This window comes from Cupressus sempervirens, chromosome 3, assembly GCF_028749045.1.
Source record: "Cupressus sempervirens isolate cs-2001-9-10 chromosome 3, ASM2874904v1, whole genome shotgun sequence".
In the NCBI taxonomy this organism is placed as follows: domain Eukaryota; kingdom Viridiplantae; phylum Streptophyta; class Pinopsida; order Cupressales; family Cupressaceae; genus Cupressus; species Cupressus sempervirens.
Window position 1 is genome coordinate 657913746 of NC_143120.1, and position 20952 is coordinate 657934697.

The following is a 20952-nucleotide window of genomic DNA, read 5'->3' on the forward strand; positions in this document are numbered from 1 at the left end:
ATGTTATGGAGAATGGAGTCAGCTAGGGCCTCCCAACTTCCAAGGTTTGTGTTTATTCTGAAAAACAAGTTATTTCTTTCCATATACCCCACCCCACATGAAAGAAGATTTGCCACCAGAATTCCACAATGAGGGGATGGAAGGGGTGGACTCAGCTCTCCATTATGCTTTAAAATTAACCTTCCGTACCCAGCTAGCAAAGAAGTTGCTGATTACCTTTGTGGAGTTTTCCAAACATTGTCATAGTGGACTAGGAGATGACCAATGCTGTCAACTTATAATTAACACACGACACGTTTGTCCACCAGAAGAAGCCAACTTGGGCAATAGTGCTATACTTCCATAGTTTCAACCAACTGAAAGAGCAGGTAATTTAGGAACAATCAAATTATATCCAGACTTAACAGAGAATTTCCCATCTTGAGAGTATATCCAGTATCCACACAAAGTTATCCATTAAATGTAGCTTGCATAACCAATGGAGTAGTTCAGCAGTGATGATACCAGTTGGATCAATCCTCCAAGAGGAAGGCTGGAAGAAGGTTTTCAAAATGGTTATCCATACATTTTGGGACCTAAAATTGCAGAACAAATTAGCCTCCAGAAGCACATATAATCAAGAATTCAATCAGAAGATTATTTCACAATAACCAGGGAGGGGAAAGTATCTTGACCATAAAAGTATATAAACAATGCAAATATGTAGGCTGTTCCTAGTGATCAATTGAATCTAGCAAGCCTGCTTGATATACTTTCCTACGAGTTAAAATACATATTATAATATACTTCAACAAATTATAAAATCTCTCTGTGAGGAGGCTAAAATAGAATGAAGCACCCAAACTCTAAAGTTGGCCTTCACATACATTTATTTGCATTATATAATTTTACAGCAACAAAACAGATAAAAGAATGCACAGAAAATATGGAAATCAAACTTGTTACAACAATAATGTCCACAGATGATAAAAATGGGTCAATGCAACCAAAGAACATCAGAAAAAACATGTTACAACAAAGCAGCCACCTAGGCATATATGAAGCTAGCTTTTGTGCTAGGCACAAACAAACCATATAAAATTAGAAGTGAGTTCAAGTGACATCAGTGATAAGAAAGAAAAAAGGAAAGATCAATTTCAAGCACACCATGAAAGTTTTGGACACTGTCATGTTTAAACAAAATAATTCACTATCTATATCAGCTGATATGTCTGAAATAGAAAGAAATTGACTATCTAGATTCTCAACATGACAGATCAGAAAATTTATTGCATGCAAAGTGCATTGCATCAAAACAAACAAATGATATCTCACAGAGACAAATGTAACTAGTTAAAAAGAGAACCACTAAAAATATAGGTCTTGAGAAACATAGAAACAGTCCACCGTGATGATCAGGAAGTAGCTGTCTTTTCAATAAGTTAAGCCAATAACTAATACACACACAATATAGGCATGATACAATTGATAAAAAGAGAAAACACAACATATTCAGTCCTCTCTAATCTATGCTATCAGGAGCTGTTAAGAAAATTACATGAATTGAGTGAAAAAGATACACCTCTTCTAACATATCTTGCAGTAGAATGAGAAACGAAGAAAGAACTTCACTCCCCTTATTCTTATATCCTCGTCAATTTTTCTCATACTATAACCTTAATGGATATTCATATGCTTACTGTGGAGGGGCTTGTCTTTGCTGTCCATAGTTAGGGTTTTGCGTAGGATTAGGAGCCATGCCATAATTAGGCTGACCATGTAGTGTGTTTTGAGTCAAGTTACTGAGTGGTATGTTCGTAAGACTGGGATTTTGCTGTGCAAGTGATGGGTTGGAAAAGGCATTATAACTTGCTTGCCTGACATGTTGTTGGGATGGAGCAAGATTTGATGAAATTTGAGATCCACCAGATGCTCCCACATTATACCCTGCAATAATGCTCATATTACTACTTCATGACTGCATAAAACCATCTACAATCTTCCAAACTAAATAATGATTTGCACTTTACTAATCAACTTAGTTATCCAGACTTAACTAAAATACCTGAATCCAGGTACATATGCACTTTGTAAACTTTGTACATTATCAGAGCACAAATTTAGCTTTGGAAATTGAAATACATAAACAAAAGGGGAAATGATAAGACATGTAACATTATTTTCAGCCATTTTATATGAAGCACTTATTCACCAGCTTTTAAAATTCTGAAAATCACAGTTCATCTTATAGCTGCTGGTAACAAACAAACAGTTAGGGAACAACAATTCAATGAGATCAGAAATCATTACTAACAAACATTTGATGTATTAAGGCACATGTAAAGGCATATCAGTATACCAATATTTGCACCCTTATGCCATATACCTAAAGAAGGAAAAGTTGACAATGCACAAAAACTAGATATAGATTTGAAAGTTTGTGGGGTAAATTCTCATTAATAGCTTATGTTATATGATAACATTAGATAAAGGTGCGCTACTACAACTACAAGGTACATTACAAGAAATTTCTAACAATACATAACATGCTAATGTCGATTCTTGGGTTCTAATGAGCCATTCTGTGATATCACAATGTAAAACTTAAAACATTCATTGGAAGGTTAGGAAAGTCATAACGACTTTTAAGGCAGAATAAACGTGACCTGAGGATTGTACCATTACAAATTACATTCTTTAAGAGATTTTAGCAATATAGAGTATGCCTATAAATGGTTAAATTTTAAACATAAGGGGGTACTTGTCCAAAGAACAGCTTGAGTCATCTAAGTTGCAGTTTTGGACAGAATTCTGTAAACTTCTAATAAGATTTTTTGAATAATTTTTACATTTTCATTAATTGAATTTTCAGGGACCTATTGGATCAAATTTTTACATGTGTACCTTAAAGCTTGCTTATGCTACACTCAAAGCAACTTAACTACTTCATACCTAGGATTTCCAATTTATATCTGAACTTTGAGTTTCAAGCAACAAGCTAAGGTTTAGGACCCCAAGCAGTGCGTGTAAAAGACAAACTCCAATAAACATTTTCAGTCTTATCATTTTTGTTTTTAAAATAAATTCTTGGAGATCTACTTAAGGGACCTCAGCTCTACAGCTTATCAAAGACAATTGCAAAAATATTGCTCTCCCACAAACTTTAACAAAAGATTCAAAACAACTTACAAGACAATTATAATCCACCTTTGGCACTACAAGATTGTATTGTGTTAGGATATTTTGTAATTCTTTGTTTAACACCATTCCAACCATCACTCTCTGTATTTACCAAAGCATTCCTTTCCCATCCTGTAAACTTTGCTTCTTCCAAAATACTTATAGCTGGCTCCTGTATTTCTTTAAATATTTCCAGCTTCATCACCTTAGTATCTTTCACTGTTATACCTTCTGAGACAATTCCTGCACATTGTTAATATTTAATTTCAAAGCCTACAATAGCTGCATGGTTGTCATGTTTTATTCTTTTGCATTTTTTGTTTTGTTTTTCATATAGAATGGCTGGTAGGTTTAGTTCAGTTAGCATAGAAACAGATGGATGATTCAAAAATTAAAGATCACCTCTTAGGCAAGTTCTATGCACAAGTGAACTACTTCCTAGAGGCAAGGTCTTTATCGGCTATGTAGCCCATATGGGAATGACTATACAACATGAAATAATAAAGTAAAAACTCAGCTTTGCACTAAGACCAACTTAGGAATAAGAGTTTTTTTCATGACCAAATTAAGAAAAGTTGCTAGAGGAACAAATAATGGCATATCTCAAAGAACATAAGGATGTTGATGTTGTACGTAACTGAGAAAAAGAAAGATCACATCCTCTATCCAAGAAAAGATCGGTTAACCTCATAGTGACTAGACAATAACAAATAGTCCACATCCTGTCCTTCTGCCCCTATCTTCTCATGAAGACTAAATCCACTTTCTTGTAAAACAGGCCCATTACATAAGGCCTTACAGAATGAGTTGAGGGAGTTGTAGATTAGAGCAATGCTCATTGCATTTATGGCAGTGGGTTTTCTTTCACCCCTGAAAAAAACCAATATTGGCAGGCAGGAAATGGTGGTGGAAATCATAGTTGGAAAACTCGTCAAAACCAAAAACTCACCAAGGCCTGAAAAAACATTCGGGAAAAATTTGGCCAGTTTTTGGCAAAAATCTCAGGAACTTCAAAAAAATTGCTGAGATTTAATTAGAAATGCTTTTTTATTTGCAAAATTCAATGAGAAGATGCATCCAATGAGTCAATAAATGAGAACACACAAAAAACAATCTGAGTCTACATATATTTAAATGCAAAGTGGGTACAAAATTGCATTCTCATTAAGAATGCTGATGGCTGGACGCAAAATAGAAAATAGTTTATGTTAAACTAAAAGTAAATACATCATTACAATTATATCTTCTTCCCAGCCTAGTAAAAATTGAAGGAGAGGGAGAACTAGAAGGTCTAGTCCTAGAAGCCTACATTGAGCATGACCATGCCTCCTTGCTCAGTATGTCTGACTCAATATGTGGCTTGTCCTCCATTTTGGATGTGTTGTGTGGTTTTCACACCATCGACCCATTGCAAATGGGGACCCCCTCTTTTAAGGAGTCATCTTGGGTAGCTTGAGTTGACAACATTTTCAAATCTCCAAGTTTGAGGGTGAGTTTGAGTAATTTTGGCTCACTGGAAGTTATGTTTGTTTGGGGTTTTGATGTCCTTTTGAGGTATTTTTGTAGCTTGAGTCCAAGTGGAGGGATAGAACTTTAGTCTAAATGGTAAAGGTTTACATGCTTGGGAGAAGGATTGTGAGAAAAATTAAATTTGGCGGACATCCTTGGGGCTAAGGATTCCCATCAGCTATCATTTCTCCCCAAAAATCTTAAGATTTCCCCTTTGGGTAAAAATGATGTGTAAGCATTGGGGGGATTCTTATTACGATGGAAAACTAATTAATGCAATGCTAAATGAGGAAGAGAAGGAAAAGATAATTTTTCTTAAGGATAACAGTCCCAACAAATTTGGTGGAAATCCTTAGCACTAACAATAAGAATTTTCCTCTTCTCCTCATCAATCCAAAAGAGATGTAAGATCATGTTAAGGCATACAAAATCGAAAATTAGTGAAAGAATGGGCATAAGGGGCGAAATGCCAAGTTTTGGGAGTCTAAGTGGCAAAAGTAGAGTGAAATTCTTCATGCTAAGGATTTCCCCCAGTGGAGATCCTTAACACTAAGGATTTCTACCCCATTAATCCTCCCAAACCCAAAATTCTACCACCCTCTAAGACATTGAAAATCGGATTTATGGCATGAAGGCAACATCATGAGTGAAAATAGAACAAGGAATCACCAAGGAATGTTGAAATGAGGTGAAATTTTGAGAAAACTCATACTTAGGGGAAATCCTTAAAGCTAAGGATTTCCACCACATTTCTCCCCTTTTGTTTTTGCACCGAAATGCATTTCAAGAAAGTGTAGAGGTAGAGGATGTTGAGTTAGGATGAAATCAAGTGATAATGATGAAGTTGGAAGACTTTTTCTTTTGATAAATAAAAGGCCCTAAGGTCCAGTTTTAATTACATTAAAATAGAACAAATTAAACAATCTATTAAACTGACGTTGCTGAGTTTTTTGAAACGAATCATTTTCTGACTCTTGAATTAGATTCCATTTAATAGCTTGATTTTTGAGCTTTCCATAAATCCTGCAATTTAAACTAGACTAAGGTCAAGTTGATAGAATAGTGACGAAGAATAAAAATAGGAGTTAAACTTATTTCTTAAATTTCTGGACAGATTATACAAAATATCTCAATATTTCTATTCAAAGCATATTATGTCATATAGCTTCTCAGAACTAAATTTAAACTTATTTAGCCTTTTTTAGAAGAATACACTAAGTCCGATTATTTAAGGCATATCTTAAATTGTTAGATTTTATATGGACAATCAAAGAAACAAAATCCTGCTAAGTCTCTTTTACAATTGCCAAGAACTTAGAGAAAGATTATTGAGAAGAGGATTTTAATTTAGATAGCTCATTAAAGGGATGATTTGGCTTGATATATTCAAGGTTGATATTCTCAAATCTTTCCACAACCCTACATGGCCCTCCTACATGAACTTATCTATCCAGTCAAATCCATGAGGAAATCTAACATGTAGACAATACATTAGAAAATCCACATTTCTTCTAACAACCGATTTCCATTTATTGAACCTCCTTCAGTCTTCCGTGAAAACTATGGGAAAGAGCAGGGCATTATTTCTTCCCAAAATATTTGTCATAATTACAGGGTTTGGTAATCAAACAATCTTCATTTATGTTGATCAAAACTTTTCCAGATCTCCTAAATACATGCTCTTAAAGAGTCTTCTAGAAAGAAGATCTATACCAAACTTCTCAGCTTCAACTGAATAAACCATGGCTACAAACATCGAGGTTATATCAAAAGAAACTCTATATATGTCTGTGTTAAAGATAATCCCTTTACCCAAAATACGATAAACTGTCCTTGTAACTAACAAATGAGTAGATAATAACATATCCTTGACAATAGTACCCATTATCAGTCCATCATAGGCTATCTGATTCAATGGCCATCGTAGTTTCATAATGGTATTCATCGGTTACCTGAATGTCTACGAGCTTGTTTAAAACTTAGATCAAACAACCTATAAATAGACTATAGCAATTTATCGATGGAAAAGGAAACATATTGATTTTACAATAGCAATAACAAAAAATGAAGAGTCGTGGCCTAAAGCCAAAAATATAAAATAATTACTAGAATAGGATTAAAATCGAACACCATGTTGCATACTAGGATTTAGCATCATCGGATATATATATATATATAAGTATGAAGCATTCCTTAAACAAAATAAGATACAATAAAACAAACGAGATAGGCATACCAGCAAAAATGAAAGGAAAATTAACCAGTTGGGACAAGTCAGACAAAAAAGAAAGAAGCTAGAGAAAGGAAAGGAGTAGAGATACATATACATACCAGACAAAAGGGAAAAAGAAAACAGAAGGAAGACAATGAAGAAAATTTCAATTTTTCTCAAAAATACTATGTACCCTGATAATATTCTACTCTGGAAAGGGAATAAAGGAGCCCAAGAAAACCTGAAAGACAAACCAAGATCCACAACATAATCTAGAAATACTAGAAGAGAAATACTACAAAGTAGAGAAACTAAGGGAGAGAAGAGAAACCTAAAATCAGAAGAGGCCTTTGATTGCCTAAAACAAATAGAGAATAAAGATTGAAGCTTGACAAGAGCGGAAAGACTACTAAGGAGGACTATTAGAGTGGAAAGAAAATTAGTGGGCCTGGGAAGATAACTCTCAAAACAAAGCATCAAACTAGCACTAAAACCTAAACTTGGGAGAAACTAACCAAAAACTCATGAAAACCCAAGAAGCATAGATCCAAATAGAAGGAAACAAATTAAAGATGATTGAATCAGACTTAAAACTAGAAAGAGGCTAACCTATAAAATGACAAGATCAGACAAATATTCTCTTTCGGCTGACAAGGTTCAGGAAAAACAAGAAGCTAAGGAATCAAGCTAAGAAAGGGAAAAGAAAACAACTAAAATCCAAGAATACCCAATCTAAGAAAGGAAGCAAAACTCAAATAATGGGAAGGATTAGGGAACCAGACAAAAGATCAAAGAAAAAGATAAAATAAAGATAAAAAAAAAGAAGAAGATCAAAATGAAAGCCTAAAAATATTAGCCTAAGTATAATAGGAAAAAGAATCTTTTTAAAAGGTTTATATAGTAAATTCAAATCATTGCTAAATTAGAATTGTTTCTATATTGGTCCGAGTCTTATAGCTAGGCTCAAAGATATTAGGCTTAAAAGTTTAAACCATTATGCTCTAACAATAAGCTTTCTTAGAACTAATCTCACTAAAAGGATCTCCTTTGCTCCAAACTAAATTTTACTACTGAATTTCTAAGAACGAATTATCAACAACGTATCCTTGAAGTCTAGAACAGATTAGCAAAAAACATAGACAACATAATCGATTCAAACATCATGCCCTTATTAACCTTTACAGATTGCTCTAACTAAACTAAGTTTCTTCTTGTAGGGATAATTCAAAACAAATTTTCTTCTTAATAACTGATAGACTATCCTGTATTTAACAAATTTTGATCTTGTAATTTTTGGAGCCATTGACAGAATTCTTTCCCGAGTTCAAGAACTTAAATTTATTTTTATTACCAACGAATCTTGTTGAAACTGAAAGGAGATCTAATCACTGACTAAACAATAATCTCATAGACAATTATGTCATACTAAATTGAAGCTTCATCTCTGGTTATAATATAGAGAATGATTACCCAAACAATTGACAGGCTTAAAGTACGATTATAGTTGAGATAAATGAACCAATTAATACTGTAGAATTAAATCTATACCTAAGGCTAATACTACTTGCTTCGATCAAAATCTGAAAAATCTGATAAGGGCAATAGACTAGAATACAAGTTTACCAAACATGATTAAGAATGAAAATCTGAGAAAAAGAAACTAACTAAACTAATTCTTTAGTATGAATCTAAGTCTATATTTTAATTCCTGAGAAACCAAATCACATAGAATAATATTTCCAAAATAAGTCTTACACAATTAAAGGATTTGCATAACCTAAAATCACAATTGAAGTATTGGAAATTAAAACAGTAAACAATAGACTTAAACGAAGTCTAGCATATCTCTGAAAAGCTCAGATTAAACTAGAATCTAAACTAAAAGTAGATAAGGAAAAATCACAAACCAATTCAAAAAAATCATAATGCTGCTAGATTTATACAAAGCTCCCAATATGGAAAGATCATGATCAAAGATAAATTAGCCAACCAGATGCAACTGAAGCCTAAAAGATAAAACACCCCAAAGAGAATTAATCTAAAAAACTTATTATAAGGATAGCAAACAAACCAAAACATTAAGAGTTTGATTAAAACCTTGTCTACATTTATGCCCTAAAGGATCTAAAAGATTTTATACAAGTACTGCACCTCAATTGAAAATTACGCCATAGCCTATATCCTCGGAAAGATACAGAGACAACTAATAAACAAACCAAAATTATAGATCAAACCTAAAGACCTAAAACATAAAACCTTCACGTATCAAAGCGGTGTAGTACAATCAGTTCCTCATATGTGTCTTCACCATCTGCCCCTGTTCCTTGTGCCAAAGTTATTTCATTCTTTACCTTCTTTACTAGATTTTTTCAGTTGAGGGAGATGGAAGCTGAAAGCATTATGATCTTCATCAATTGATAACGAAGGAGGATCAATTTTCACCTTCTTGAAAAGAGGAAGCAACCAGAAGTTATTCCTTTCTCCAATTATATTATACCATCTGATGAGAAAATGGATATTGGCTTCCATCTCAAGCCAAACCTTGTCAAATATGATTTGATCTCTAAAGGTTAAAACCAGTCATTTGGGAACCTTTGCCCATTTGAGGCTACCAATAATCCAGTCCATGTACATATCTAGTAATGGGATTTTCATTTTATGGTTGATATTAAAGACTGCATGATGCAATCCTTTCAACCAAGTTGGGTCGGAAATGGCCTCACAAAGCTTAATCGTATCAGAATGAGTAATTCAAGCTTTCAAAGTAACAACTATAAAACTCCCCACTATTTCACTGTTAGTTCTCCAAGAATTACTATTATTGAAGTGCTTTTCTCCTTGAGCTCTACCTACAACAAACCAAACCATATCATCTTGGCTTAAAAGAATGTTGTTCCATCTTTCTAGTATGACTGAACCCAGAAATGCCATAGTTCTATTCTCATGCTGATGGAAAAGAACTATGCCAGTGTCCATGAATAGAAAATTGCGATGGACCTTGGCTAAGACAAAAAAATTATATATCAATTGAATAATATAATTGTTTATTGCTTATGAACATTATTATTTGAATAATATAATAGTAATATGATTTATTAAATAATATTATTAAATATTTCTTGGTGGTGATATTCTTTATTGTTGTTCATTTACAAATTGTCAATTTTGATTCCCAGGAACAGTTAATAAATCAAATAACTATAATCATAATTAGATGATCATAAATATATGTGTGTGTGTGTGTAGACTACCACATACTTTATAATCAAAAGACCCAATTGGGGTCACATCGCTTCATGCCTATATTAATAAGCAATGGTCAAAGACTTGAGATGCATCAAAACAGTCAACATCAAACATTACGGGGGTTACATGAATCAGCAGGTTGCATTGATAAAGGCAAAGAAAAAGAAAATTCCCTAAAGCAGCAAATAAAACAAGACAATGACCCCACCTTTTGAATACGTAAGCCTGATCGACTTGCATGACGTGGAATTATTAATAAGAGCTTTGGAAACAATCATATATTTCCATCTGACAGCGATTGCGGGCAAGTACTAAGGACCAACGTAGAACGTGGACCCCTCAAGGTAAAACAAGTGACCGGTCAGTATGGAGTAACAGAGATTGTTATTAGTTGCGAATAGAGTTATGCATTGGTTAATAGTTCAAATACATATTAACCTGTTACAATCAACTTATTATTATTATTTGAATATAGATGTAAAGTTATTTTCTTTGAATGACATTGAATTACTCTTTTGAATATAGATGAAAATATATATTTATATTTTTCATTTGAATAATATCATGAATAAATTATATTTGGAAATAATGAATATAGTTTTATATGTGCTTTTGGATGATGTTGTGTTAGTCCAAAGGACTAACACCATGGAGATTAATGAGACTCGAAGCATGGGGTATGCGCGATGTTAAGATCTCCATCTAACCACTATGGTCGTGAATCTATAGATAATCTCCATGTGCCAAATGCTCTGATGTCGTCAACATATGCATATGTGGTTGGCCTTAAATAGAGGATGTCCCCTCCAAGAAGAATCTTAAGGATGTGCTCCCGAGAAGATGACGAGGTAGCTATGGGCTAGGAAGCTCGATTTGGAGACGTCCTTAAGATTGGGGTAGTTAGAGCGTAGATTAATGTAAATAGAAATATTATTATTATTATTCTAACAAGTTTCCTTGCAAGTTCATCTAATCCAGTTGACACTACTAAGCAAGAACATTACAAAAATGAAAACCCTAATAAGACAAGATCTATCTAACGAAGTAGATAATGAAATTACTAGACAAACCTTCACCACAAAACCAAAGGACCTAAGGGCATAAAATGAATAACTTGAAGAAGACGCCACCAAAGTACGAGAAGAAAAGTATAATATTAAAGGATAACATAAAATAAAGCTTGATAAAATGGCAATTGTATAATAATAACTTTTGTACGCAAAAAGAAGGTAGCCATGATTCATGATAACACTCAAATTAATGCTTTTTAGTGGAGATGACAACCAAATTAAAGAATAATTATTCACTTCTTGAAAAGTGGGTTTTCTTAGCTAGAGGTTAATAGGTCATTACCCATTCACGAGTAACTTTACCTAATTTAGTATTAAAAAATTGGTAACATTTACTAAGAAATATACTCACTTAAGAAACATAGAATCACTAAGATAAAAATGGGAATATTTATAAAAGGAGAATCCTTAGTTGTCTTTAGATATTGCGGAAATAATAAAACATCTAAATATTTAAAATGCTATCATGGGATTATCTGATTACTCAAATGGTAAATATGGTAGCTAAAGATGCTTAAACCCTTCATCCTACTTTGGGCTATATTTTAAGTTAATTGACACCTTTGTTAGATAAATATATATAAATATTCTTCCTTATATAGTGAATTAATATTATTAGTAGGCTATTAATTATAAAATTAGACAAGGAAATATTAGAAAGTATTAGATTTGAACTAAGTTGCACAAGTACCTTCCACCCCCCACTTCGGACCCAGGAAAATTTGAACGGGTTTGAAGTTCAGGTATGGTTAAACTTGGTTTGACCAGGGTGCGATTTTTGCACTCTTGGTTCGATCTGGGTTCAAACCTAAGTGAACCACCTTGAAATTTTTGAACCCACTTCGAACCTACAACTAAGCTTCTAAGTCACAATGAACTATTTATCCATTTTTTCAATATTAAATATTGCATTATAAACACATTTCATGGTAATCCATATCCTAGGACACCCCAAGGTTTGAAGTTTCATTCTATAGCATTCCCAAAAACTAATCTTGTCCTCTGAATTTTCTATCTCTTCTAGTTACAAATAGGACCGTCAACTGACATATAAGCGAAGTCAACCCAAAAAATATAAGCTTGCATTCCCGTGTGACACATGGCTTCTTCTTTTTTGCAAGCACAATGGTATGGGCCTTGTGGAATTATGTAATGAATCCATCAAGAAATTGCAGGCTCTACCTTTATAAACTATATCAAGTCCTTGGCCAATAAGGTCAACTTGAACTGGAAGGTATACAACATAATTGAAGGTAAGATAACTTGCCTAAAATCTAGTCAAACAACGATGTTGACAAAGCTTAAATGTCTTTTAAAACCTAGATGCTTTAAACAAATTTTCTCAAGTTTCCCCTTGTTCTAAACTATGCACAGAATATATATTAACAGATATTTTAAATCATTTTTATGAGATTCTATTATTATTGTGATGAAGGTTTACTTATGAGGTTTGTATAGCAAGACTCTCAGTTATTGCTTAACACCCTTAGGTTTCTTCAAAATCTGCTATTTGTTTTATACTTCATAGTACACAGCTCGCTTCAATATTATATGTAATGCAGCAAGTGTAGATTTGATTTTTATAATAGCTTATGGAACAAGGATCACTGGTAGAAAATTTTATACTTAACTAACGCTGCTTTGAATCTTAAGAATTGTTTTTTCTATTTTTGTTTTTAATTTACACGATATGTCATTCTTAAATTCTTTTGATGATGCTATTAGTCCAATTCACAAGACTGTTTGGATTTTCTTGTCACTCAGTTGTGAAATGCTATTGCTGTAAAGATATAATTTTGCATATATCGTTTCCAATAACTGTATGATATATGGGACCGGATGTAGCAAGATAAGGATCAGTGAAGACGAAGGAGAGGCAAAGGGAATTGGATGGCAAAATAAAGCTACATTCTAATTTTAACTCATGCTTCATAAAAACGTATATATATATATATATATATATATATATATATATATATATATATATATATATATATATATATATATATATATATATATATATATATATAATTTTATAATCCTTACATGTTTTTGTACTAATGAACCCAAACAAACTCAAACTCCTTTCCAAAATTTTGTCGAACTTGAGAACTGGTTCTCGAACTTCAAACTTGGAACCGAACTCGAACCGACAACTTAGGATTTGAATAGGATTGTTAAGATAATACAATCATGTTCTTCTCCTTTATTTTTAGGTCATATGCTTCTTTAGTACTTTCTTATTTTTTAAATTATGTAATAGTTTCATTAATTTTATCAATATCTATTAAGGCTATTTCTAGTTAGAAAATAAGAACTTTAGAAAACCTTCTACGGCTTAACTTATTTAGACTAATGAGCGAATACTCTATGTTGTTAGCTTAATATTTATATCGTTTCATCAGAATAAACCTCTAACCAAAGATTTTTCCCTTTTTACTTAGCTTAATAATCTTTTTGGAATTGAGGATAAAACCTATATGAGCAATACCTTGATAGCCCCTATAATCCCTAGGTAGATTAAATTTTAACCTTCTCGAAGGGAAAGGCTCCCTATTCCAAAGATCCACTAAGACTTATTGTCACTCTAAAAACCTATTTATTATGATATCACTGGGTTATATAAGAGTTGACTTCTCTTATATTTATTTCGTTTGCCCCTTTATTAGCTAGATCATTTGCTTCTTTGTTGCCTTCCCTTTATATGTGTTTAATAGCAATTTCCTCAAACTCATCAATTATGGATAAGGCATATTCTAGTTTAGAGTTTAAAACCCAATTGGGGGTTGCCCTTTTTCTTAATGCATTAAGGATGATTTGAGAGTCTCCTTCAATATTAAGTTTATTAATACCTAGGTCTCAACATAATATTAAGCCCTCAATCAAGCCTTCTAACTTAGCTAAGTTATTAGATAAAATGACTAAAGGTTTGGCACTTTTTGATAAACATACACCTTTATTTGAATAAATAATACAACCTAAACCAGCTGTGTGTGGATTCCCTTTAGAAGCCCCATCAAAATTTAACTTAGACCAAAAACTAGAAGGAGGTTCCCATTTAAAATTTAACCTATATAATTCACTGGCTTTGGAATACAACATTGGAGGATTAATAAGATTAAACCAATTTTTCCGCATTTCTAAGATTATTATTGGCAACCTCGGTAATACAAGCTTCTACCTTCATAAAAAAAGAGGTCAAATCCATGTTTTGGTTACACAAGATTAATTTGTTCCTTTCTTTCCATATTTCTCAAAGAAGAATTGATGGGGATATTTTCCACAAATTATTATATATATTAGAACTCCCACACTTTGGCCATCTTTTTAGGAAATCTGACAGATTATTAGGGAAAATTGAGTACCGACTTAATTTCTTATTTTTCTAGTAGCAACAAGATCTTGCAAAGGGACATGTGAAAAGTGTTCTAAATTTTCTAACTCATTTTTGCATAGAGGGCATCCTAAAGGACCTTTGTAACCCATGTTGAAAAATTTGTCTGATGTTAGGATTTTCTTTTGCAAGGTTGCCCATAAGAAGATGCCTTCTTTTGGAAAGCATATTGGATCCCAACATAGATTAAGAGCAATATCAATCTTATCCCATTGTTGCGAGTTTTAAATTTTCTCTTTACCTAACTTAACTCTATAGTTTCCATACTTAGAGGCTCCCCATATAAATTTATCTTCCCGATCTTTATGGTTAGTTTGTATTTTCTTAGGAACTAATTAAAAATGTTTCTTTCTTCTACTGAAAGAAACGTATTATTTAAAGGTTTCCATTGCCGTCCCCATATTGATTATTGTTGATTTTAATTTTATAGTCACTCACATATTTACCCCATAGACTGGTAAGTGTATTTTTTTTATTTACTGGGAAATTAGAGCTATCTAGAGATGGAAGCCCATCCATGAATCTTCCCAAAATAAGGCTTCTTGCTTTAAACCTATATCCCAAGTCAGATTTTTTGAAATTAATGGCCGGAAACTCATCATAAAATTCCAAATTATGGACCTTTTTGGAGGATTAATAGTTCTAAACAAATATACTGGATAGTTACTACTTCGATATTTATGATATAGAATTTTAGCCTATTATATTTATATTCCTTGAACATTCTCTAGATTAATTTAGGCCCCAAAGCTTCATTTTGCCAACTCAAACTTTTTATACCTAATCTTTCATATTCTTTAGGTTTACAAATATTATCCCATTTAATCAAAGCTAGTTTTTTCTTTTCTCCAGTGCCTTGCCAAAATAAAATCTTAAGTTTTGAATCTAACTTTCTTTTAATACCTTTGGGCATAGGAAGACAAGACATATGATAGATAGGAATAGCTGAAAGAACCAATTTAATCATAGTAGTCCTTCCTTCTTTACTAAACCATCTCCCTTTCTAGCCACCCATGGTCTTATACACTTCTAAAATCATGTCCCAAGCTTTTCCATCCTTTGTTCCTTTCTCAATTTAAATACCAAGGTATTTACATGGGAATGCTCCTTTTTGTATCTCATTATGCTACAAATGTCTCTTTCCATTTTCTCTTTTGTATTAATAAAGAAGATCTTTGATTTATTTGCGTTTACCATCTGGCCTGAGGCTTCCATATAATTATTAATTATTTGTTTATAGTTATGTGCTTCTTCCAATGAACTTTCTCCTGGAAGTATTAGATCATCTACAAACTGTTGATGAGTAATATTAGAGATTCCTTCTGTAACTTTGATGCCTTTAATATTCCTATCTGACTGGGCCTTTTTTAATCAATCTTCCAAATGGCTCAGCCATTATAATGAAGAGAAATGGAGATAGAGGGTCTCCTTGTCTAATTCCTTTAAAATTACTAAAACAACCTTCTGGAGAACCATTGATTAGAAGGGAGATTTTTGGAGTTGAGATACAGTTAAAAATCAAATTGATCCAATGATGAGAGAAGCCAAAAGCTTCTAGACTATTGCAAAGGAATCTCCAATCAACTTTGTCATGGGCTTTTTGAATGTCTAATTTTATTAACATGCAAGATTCCTTATTCATTTGTAATGAATGGATTAATTCTCGAATAATGATAATACCATCGAAAATTGATCTATTTGGTACAAAACTGGTTTATTCCTCAGATATAAGTTTGGAGAGACATTTTTTAATCTATTCGCTAGGGCTTTAGATAGGATTTTATAAATAGCATTACACAATGCTATGGGTCTAAAGTCTCCTGACTCCTCATAATTGGATATTTTAGGAATTAAAACTAAGGTGTTATTAATTTCAGCCAAGAGATAACCTAAGTTCTTGGTTGCTTCAATAGCCTTCTACAAATCCTCTCTTATTATATCCCAACATTTTTGAAAGAAGACAAGGTGAAAATTGTCCAAACCTGGGGATTTATGATGATGGAGTTGGGAGAGGACCTCTTTAATTTCTTCTTTAGTAAACTTTTTATTTAGGAATTTTCTTTGTTCTGTCGTTATTAATTTTGGAATTGATCCTAGCATCTTAGTTTGAGCTATTAAAAATTTGAAGAATCAAAATTGTTAAGTATGTTAGAAAAATATCTAACAAAGGTTTCTAATATTTCTTTAGGATTTTCAATTATTCTTCTTGTGTGATTCTTAATTTTCGAAATTCTATTTACATTGTTCTATTGATAGTGTTATTGTAAAAGAATTTAGCATTTCTATCACCTTCTAATAGTCAATTTTCTCTAGATTTTGGTTTCCAGAAAATCTCTTCCTTGGCTAAGATAAGTTCTTGTTCGGCCAAAAGGTATATTTCTTTGTTATATTTATCATTATCCACACCTAACTTGATGTTTTCTTCATTTAGGTTTTTTGATACAACCTCATTTTATGATTTTTCTTTAAAAATATCGTTAAAGTGATCTTTGTTCCATTTCTTAGTTTTTTCTTTTAATGATTTCAATTTAGATACAAAGCAGATCATTTTTTAGCCTTCAAATGTTTCTTCGTTCCATCATTGTTTAATTCTTTTTATCTAAGAACCACATTTTTCCATACTTAAATGGGTTTTTCAAAGGAATTTTAGGATCCCCAATTTCTAGCCTAACCAAGAAATGGTCAAAACTTGCATGTCGAAGAATAATACAACTTAAAGGGTGATTAAATGAAATGAAATTACCTCTCTAGATAAATCTATCTAATTTTTTAGTTGTATAGCAAAAATTTGATCGTCTGTTATTCCATGTGAATGTTGCATTAGATAATGGAATATCTAAAAGATTATTCTTATCAAACCATTCTTTAATGTCCTTTATGACTTGATTAGTATTCAATGATCCACCTACTTTAATTGAAAAATTTAGAATCGCATTGAAGTCTCCTCCAATAAGGATATTTTCAAAAAAAATTGATTTTGAGAAATTACTAATTTCATTCTATAAATATTTCTCATTTATCGTTGATGTAGGAACATTTACATTAATAATTATAAAATGTAAATCATTTTTGTAACTTATAACTTTACTCCCCATCCAATTTTTGTAAGATATAAGTGGAGAGTAATAAATTCGCCTAGGGTCCCATATGATTCCAATCCCTCCAGAAGCCCCGTTGGATTCTACAAAATCCATTTTCCAAATACCTAGTTGGTTTTTAGATTCTTCGCCTTCCTCCTTGTTAAGTTTAGTTTCTTGATTTATTATTATTTCTGATTCAAGTAAATATGAATTGCGTTTTAATAAGCATTTTTTGTTAGGGGCATTTAATCCCCTAATATTTTGTTGTAGCTATCTTCATGGTTCTGAAGGAAGGAGCTTCCCCTTCCCTACATTTAAAAGGACATTAATCTTTTTTTGGTTTTCTGCCAGATCTGTAGCTGCTCTAAGTTCAGCTCATGATTTTCTATCTCTTTTCCTTTTATTTTTTCACACAATTTAGGAGTTCTAAACTGCTCAAGTTTTGCTTCAATTCCAAGCTTATCTAAGTTATTATTTGCATTTTGCACACAAGACTTCAATAAATCTTCCTCTTCTCTGTTCAAACATTCTTCTTCTAACTCTTTCATAATTTTATTACTAATTCCTTTATCATTACTATCCTTACCTTTTTCTAAAAAAAATTCAACTTAGGAACTAACTAAATCAGAAGCATGAATACCAAATTCTTCCCAATAAGAAACTGGATTATCATGATCTGGATTAATCAATGAAATTTCACATTCTCTCAAATAAACTTCTACTTCAATAGGGAGACAAATTGGAGATGCAGATTTTTCCTTAGCATCTTACTTGTTAGGTAAATTTGGTTTCCCATAGCCTTGAAAAGTGTTAGATTTATCCTTAGTTGATCTGATGGTTTTATTTTTAACTGCAGTTTCCTTATTTAGGAGTTTTAAATTAATATTTTTATTTAATGTTGGTTCATTAGTTGCTAAGGAGTTTATTGGATTCTGATTTGTATGTATACCTTCCAAAATCTTTTCTTCGTCTTCCAAATTGTCTAACTCCACAATTTTTTCTATTAACCACTTTTTCTCTTTTAGAGCTTCTTCACTTATTTCATCTTCTAGTTCAAACTTCAGAGTCTATATTCTCAAAAATGTCTAAGTTGTATAAGCCTATATATATTATATAAAATAGAGGATTGCAATATGCTAGTAGAGCTGGGAAGAGGAAGATGTGATTGTAATGATGTATTTACTTCTAGTTTGACACAAACTATTTATTATTTTGCTTTCTGCCATCAACATTCCCCATGAGAATGCAATTTTTTACCCACTATGCATTTATATATATATCTAAACTCTACTTGTTTCTATTGTGTTCTCTATAATTACTCATTACATGCATCTTCTCGTTGAAGTTTGCAAAAAAATAAAGTATTTTTAATTAATTTTAAGCGATCTTTTAGCTTCCCGAGTTCTTTTTGGAAAACTGATCGATTTTTTCTCAAATAAACTTTTTGGAGCTTGGTGAGTTGTTGCCAAGTGAGAGTTTTCCAACTATGGTTTAAAATTTAGATAGCTAAGTACTGCACTATTAATTTCTAAATTAAGCATTCTTGTTTCTTCTTCATTTAGTATTTTTTAAGTATTGTCTTTGCTTAGATTTGATTTCTTATCTTTTTTCTTTATTTGATTTTTTTTGTTTTTATTAGACCTTTTTCTATTTTTCTAGATGAAACCTTTTAAAGGTGAGTCCTTAATCGAATTTACACTCTTTAAACTATTGTCTTGAATCATAAGGGATTTAGATTTCCTTTAATCCTTATTATTTCCTTCATCTTGGTTTGGAGTCTTTGTATCCCTAAAATTAATGTTAGAATTTTTATGCTTTTCTAATTTTGTATAAGTTGTACAGATTCATTTTTGGAGGTGTTATGAGACTACAGTTCTCCTTGTTCACCAAAATAGCTTGATCAGTGTGAGGATTATGTTCCTTATCCCATTAAATGAGTTGGTCATAGATATCATTGTGAATTAACATTATATCTTCTATAAGCTGCTTGTGTGTTTTTATATTATCTTTTATGTCCTTAATGAAAAGATCTTATTTCCTGCAAAAATCACATTGTTCCAAATACTTCATTTTATCTTTAAAGGCTGAAGTATCTAAGTAGTAGTTTTTGTTCTCAGTTATTTCCTTCTGATTTTTCTTTTGTTCCATTTGTCATTTTGTCATGATTATTTCTTTTATCAATGTTATCTATTGAGATTTTTTTAATATCCTTGCTAGTTACTAAGTTGGAATCCGGTATTATATTAGAATCTAATTCTACTATTTCTCCTTCCTCAATCTCTGAGTTAGGGATTTGGATCTTGTCGCAAAGATATTTTTCTTTCTTCTGAAATACTTCTAAATATTGATATTTATCTATCCTAGATCACTAAAGGGCTCCCTACTTGAGATTGCATTTTATACTTTTTAAATTCAAAATCAGCAGTATCACAGTTCAAAAAAACTGCGATTTATCGAAAAAATCGCAATATTTCCAGCAATAGAGCCCAACCCGATTTAAACTCCCCATTATTCAGCACTAAATTTATGCTAAACAATCACGGCAATATTTGCCAAAATATCTCCAGATCATGGTATGAAAAGTAGAAAAATTTGCGGATCAATCTGTTAAAATCTTAAAATATATTAAACTAAAATTGTTGGCCTGACATAACATTTATGCATTTAGGTATTGTTTTCAACTTCGTTTTTTTTTGTTTTCAATTGGCGATGGGTGATTGTGAGTTGACCAGAGACAAGTGATGGCAATGGCAGATTGTTTTGTGAGGTACAAAATGCTTGAACAATAAGGTGGAAGGACAAGCTTCATCTGAAGTAGTTGACTTGGATGACATTCATCCATATTCAACAGATTGGATTGCTCCTCTTGATGGTGAGGATGTAGATGCACATGTGGTTGATCCTTTATTGATAGATGAGCAGCTCGTTTGAGTTTGAGATGGAGGTAGATGACTGGGATGCAGATGTGGCAACATGTGAGGAGGAACATGAGCTTGGTCATCCATTAGAGGCTTATGTCGAACCTAAGGCACCTATTTAGACACATATTGAGGATATTGCCACAACAATTACTTCAACACCACCCACTCGACAACATTGATCTCTTTTGAGCTTTATAAGTAGATGCAATTTATGATTGTTGCTTCAAGTTTTCATTGATACTAAAACTTGAACTTAATACGTATTCAGAAGTTGTAGTTTCATGGAGTTTGACTTCTATATGTATTGAACTTATTTATAATCAGATGTTCTTCTTATTTTCTGGTAAATGATTCTATCACT

General features: G+C 32.2%; 1 protein-coding gene across 2 annotated transcripts in view; it reads right to left on the reverse strand.

Moving 5' to 3' along the window:
• Positions 1 to 1329: 1329 nt before the first annotated feature.
• MED8 (mediator subunit 8) overlaps positions 1330 to 20952 on the reverse strand; it is a 280806-nt gene continuing 261183 nt past the window's right edge. For both annotated transcript variants that reach the window (XM_089821342.1, XM_089821341.1), the window contains exon 11: positions 1330 to 1926. In XM_089821342.1, the coding sequence (XP_089677468.1) occupies positions 1676 to 1926 (251 nt within the window). In that variant the 3' untranslated portion in view covers positions 1330 to 1675. The remainder of the gene's footprint in view (positions 1927 to 20952) is intronic.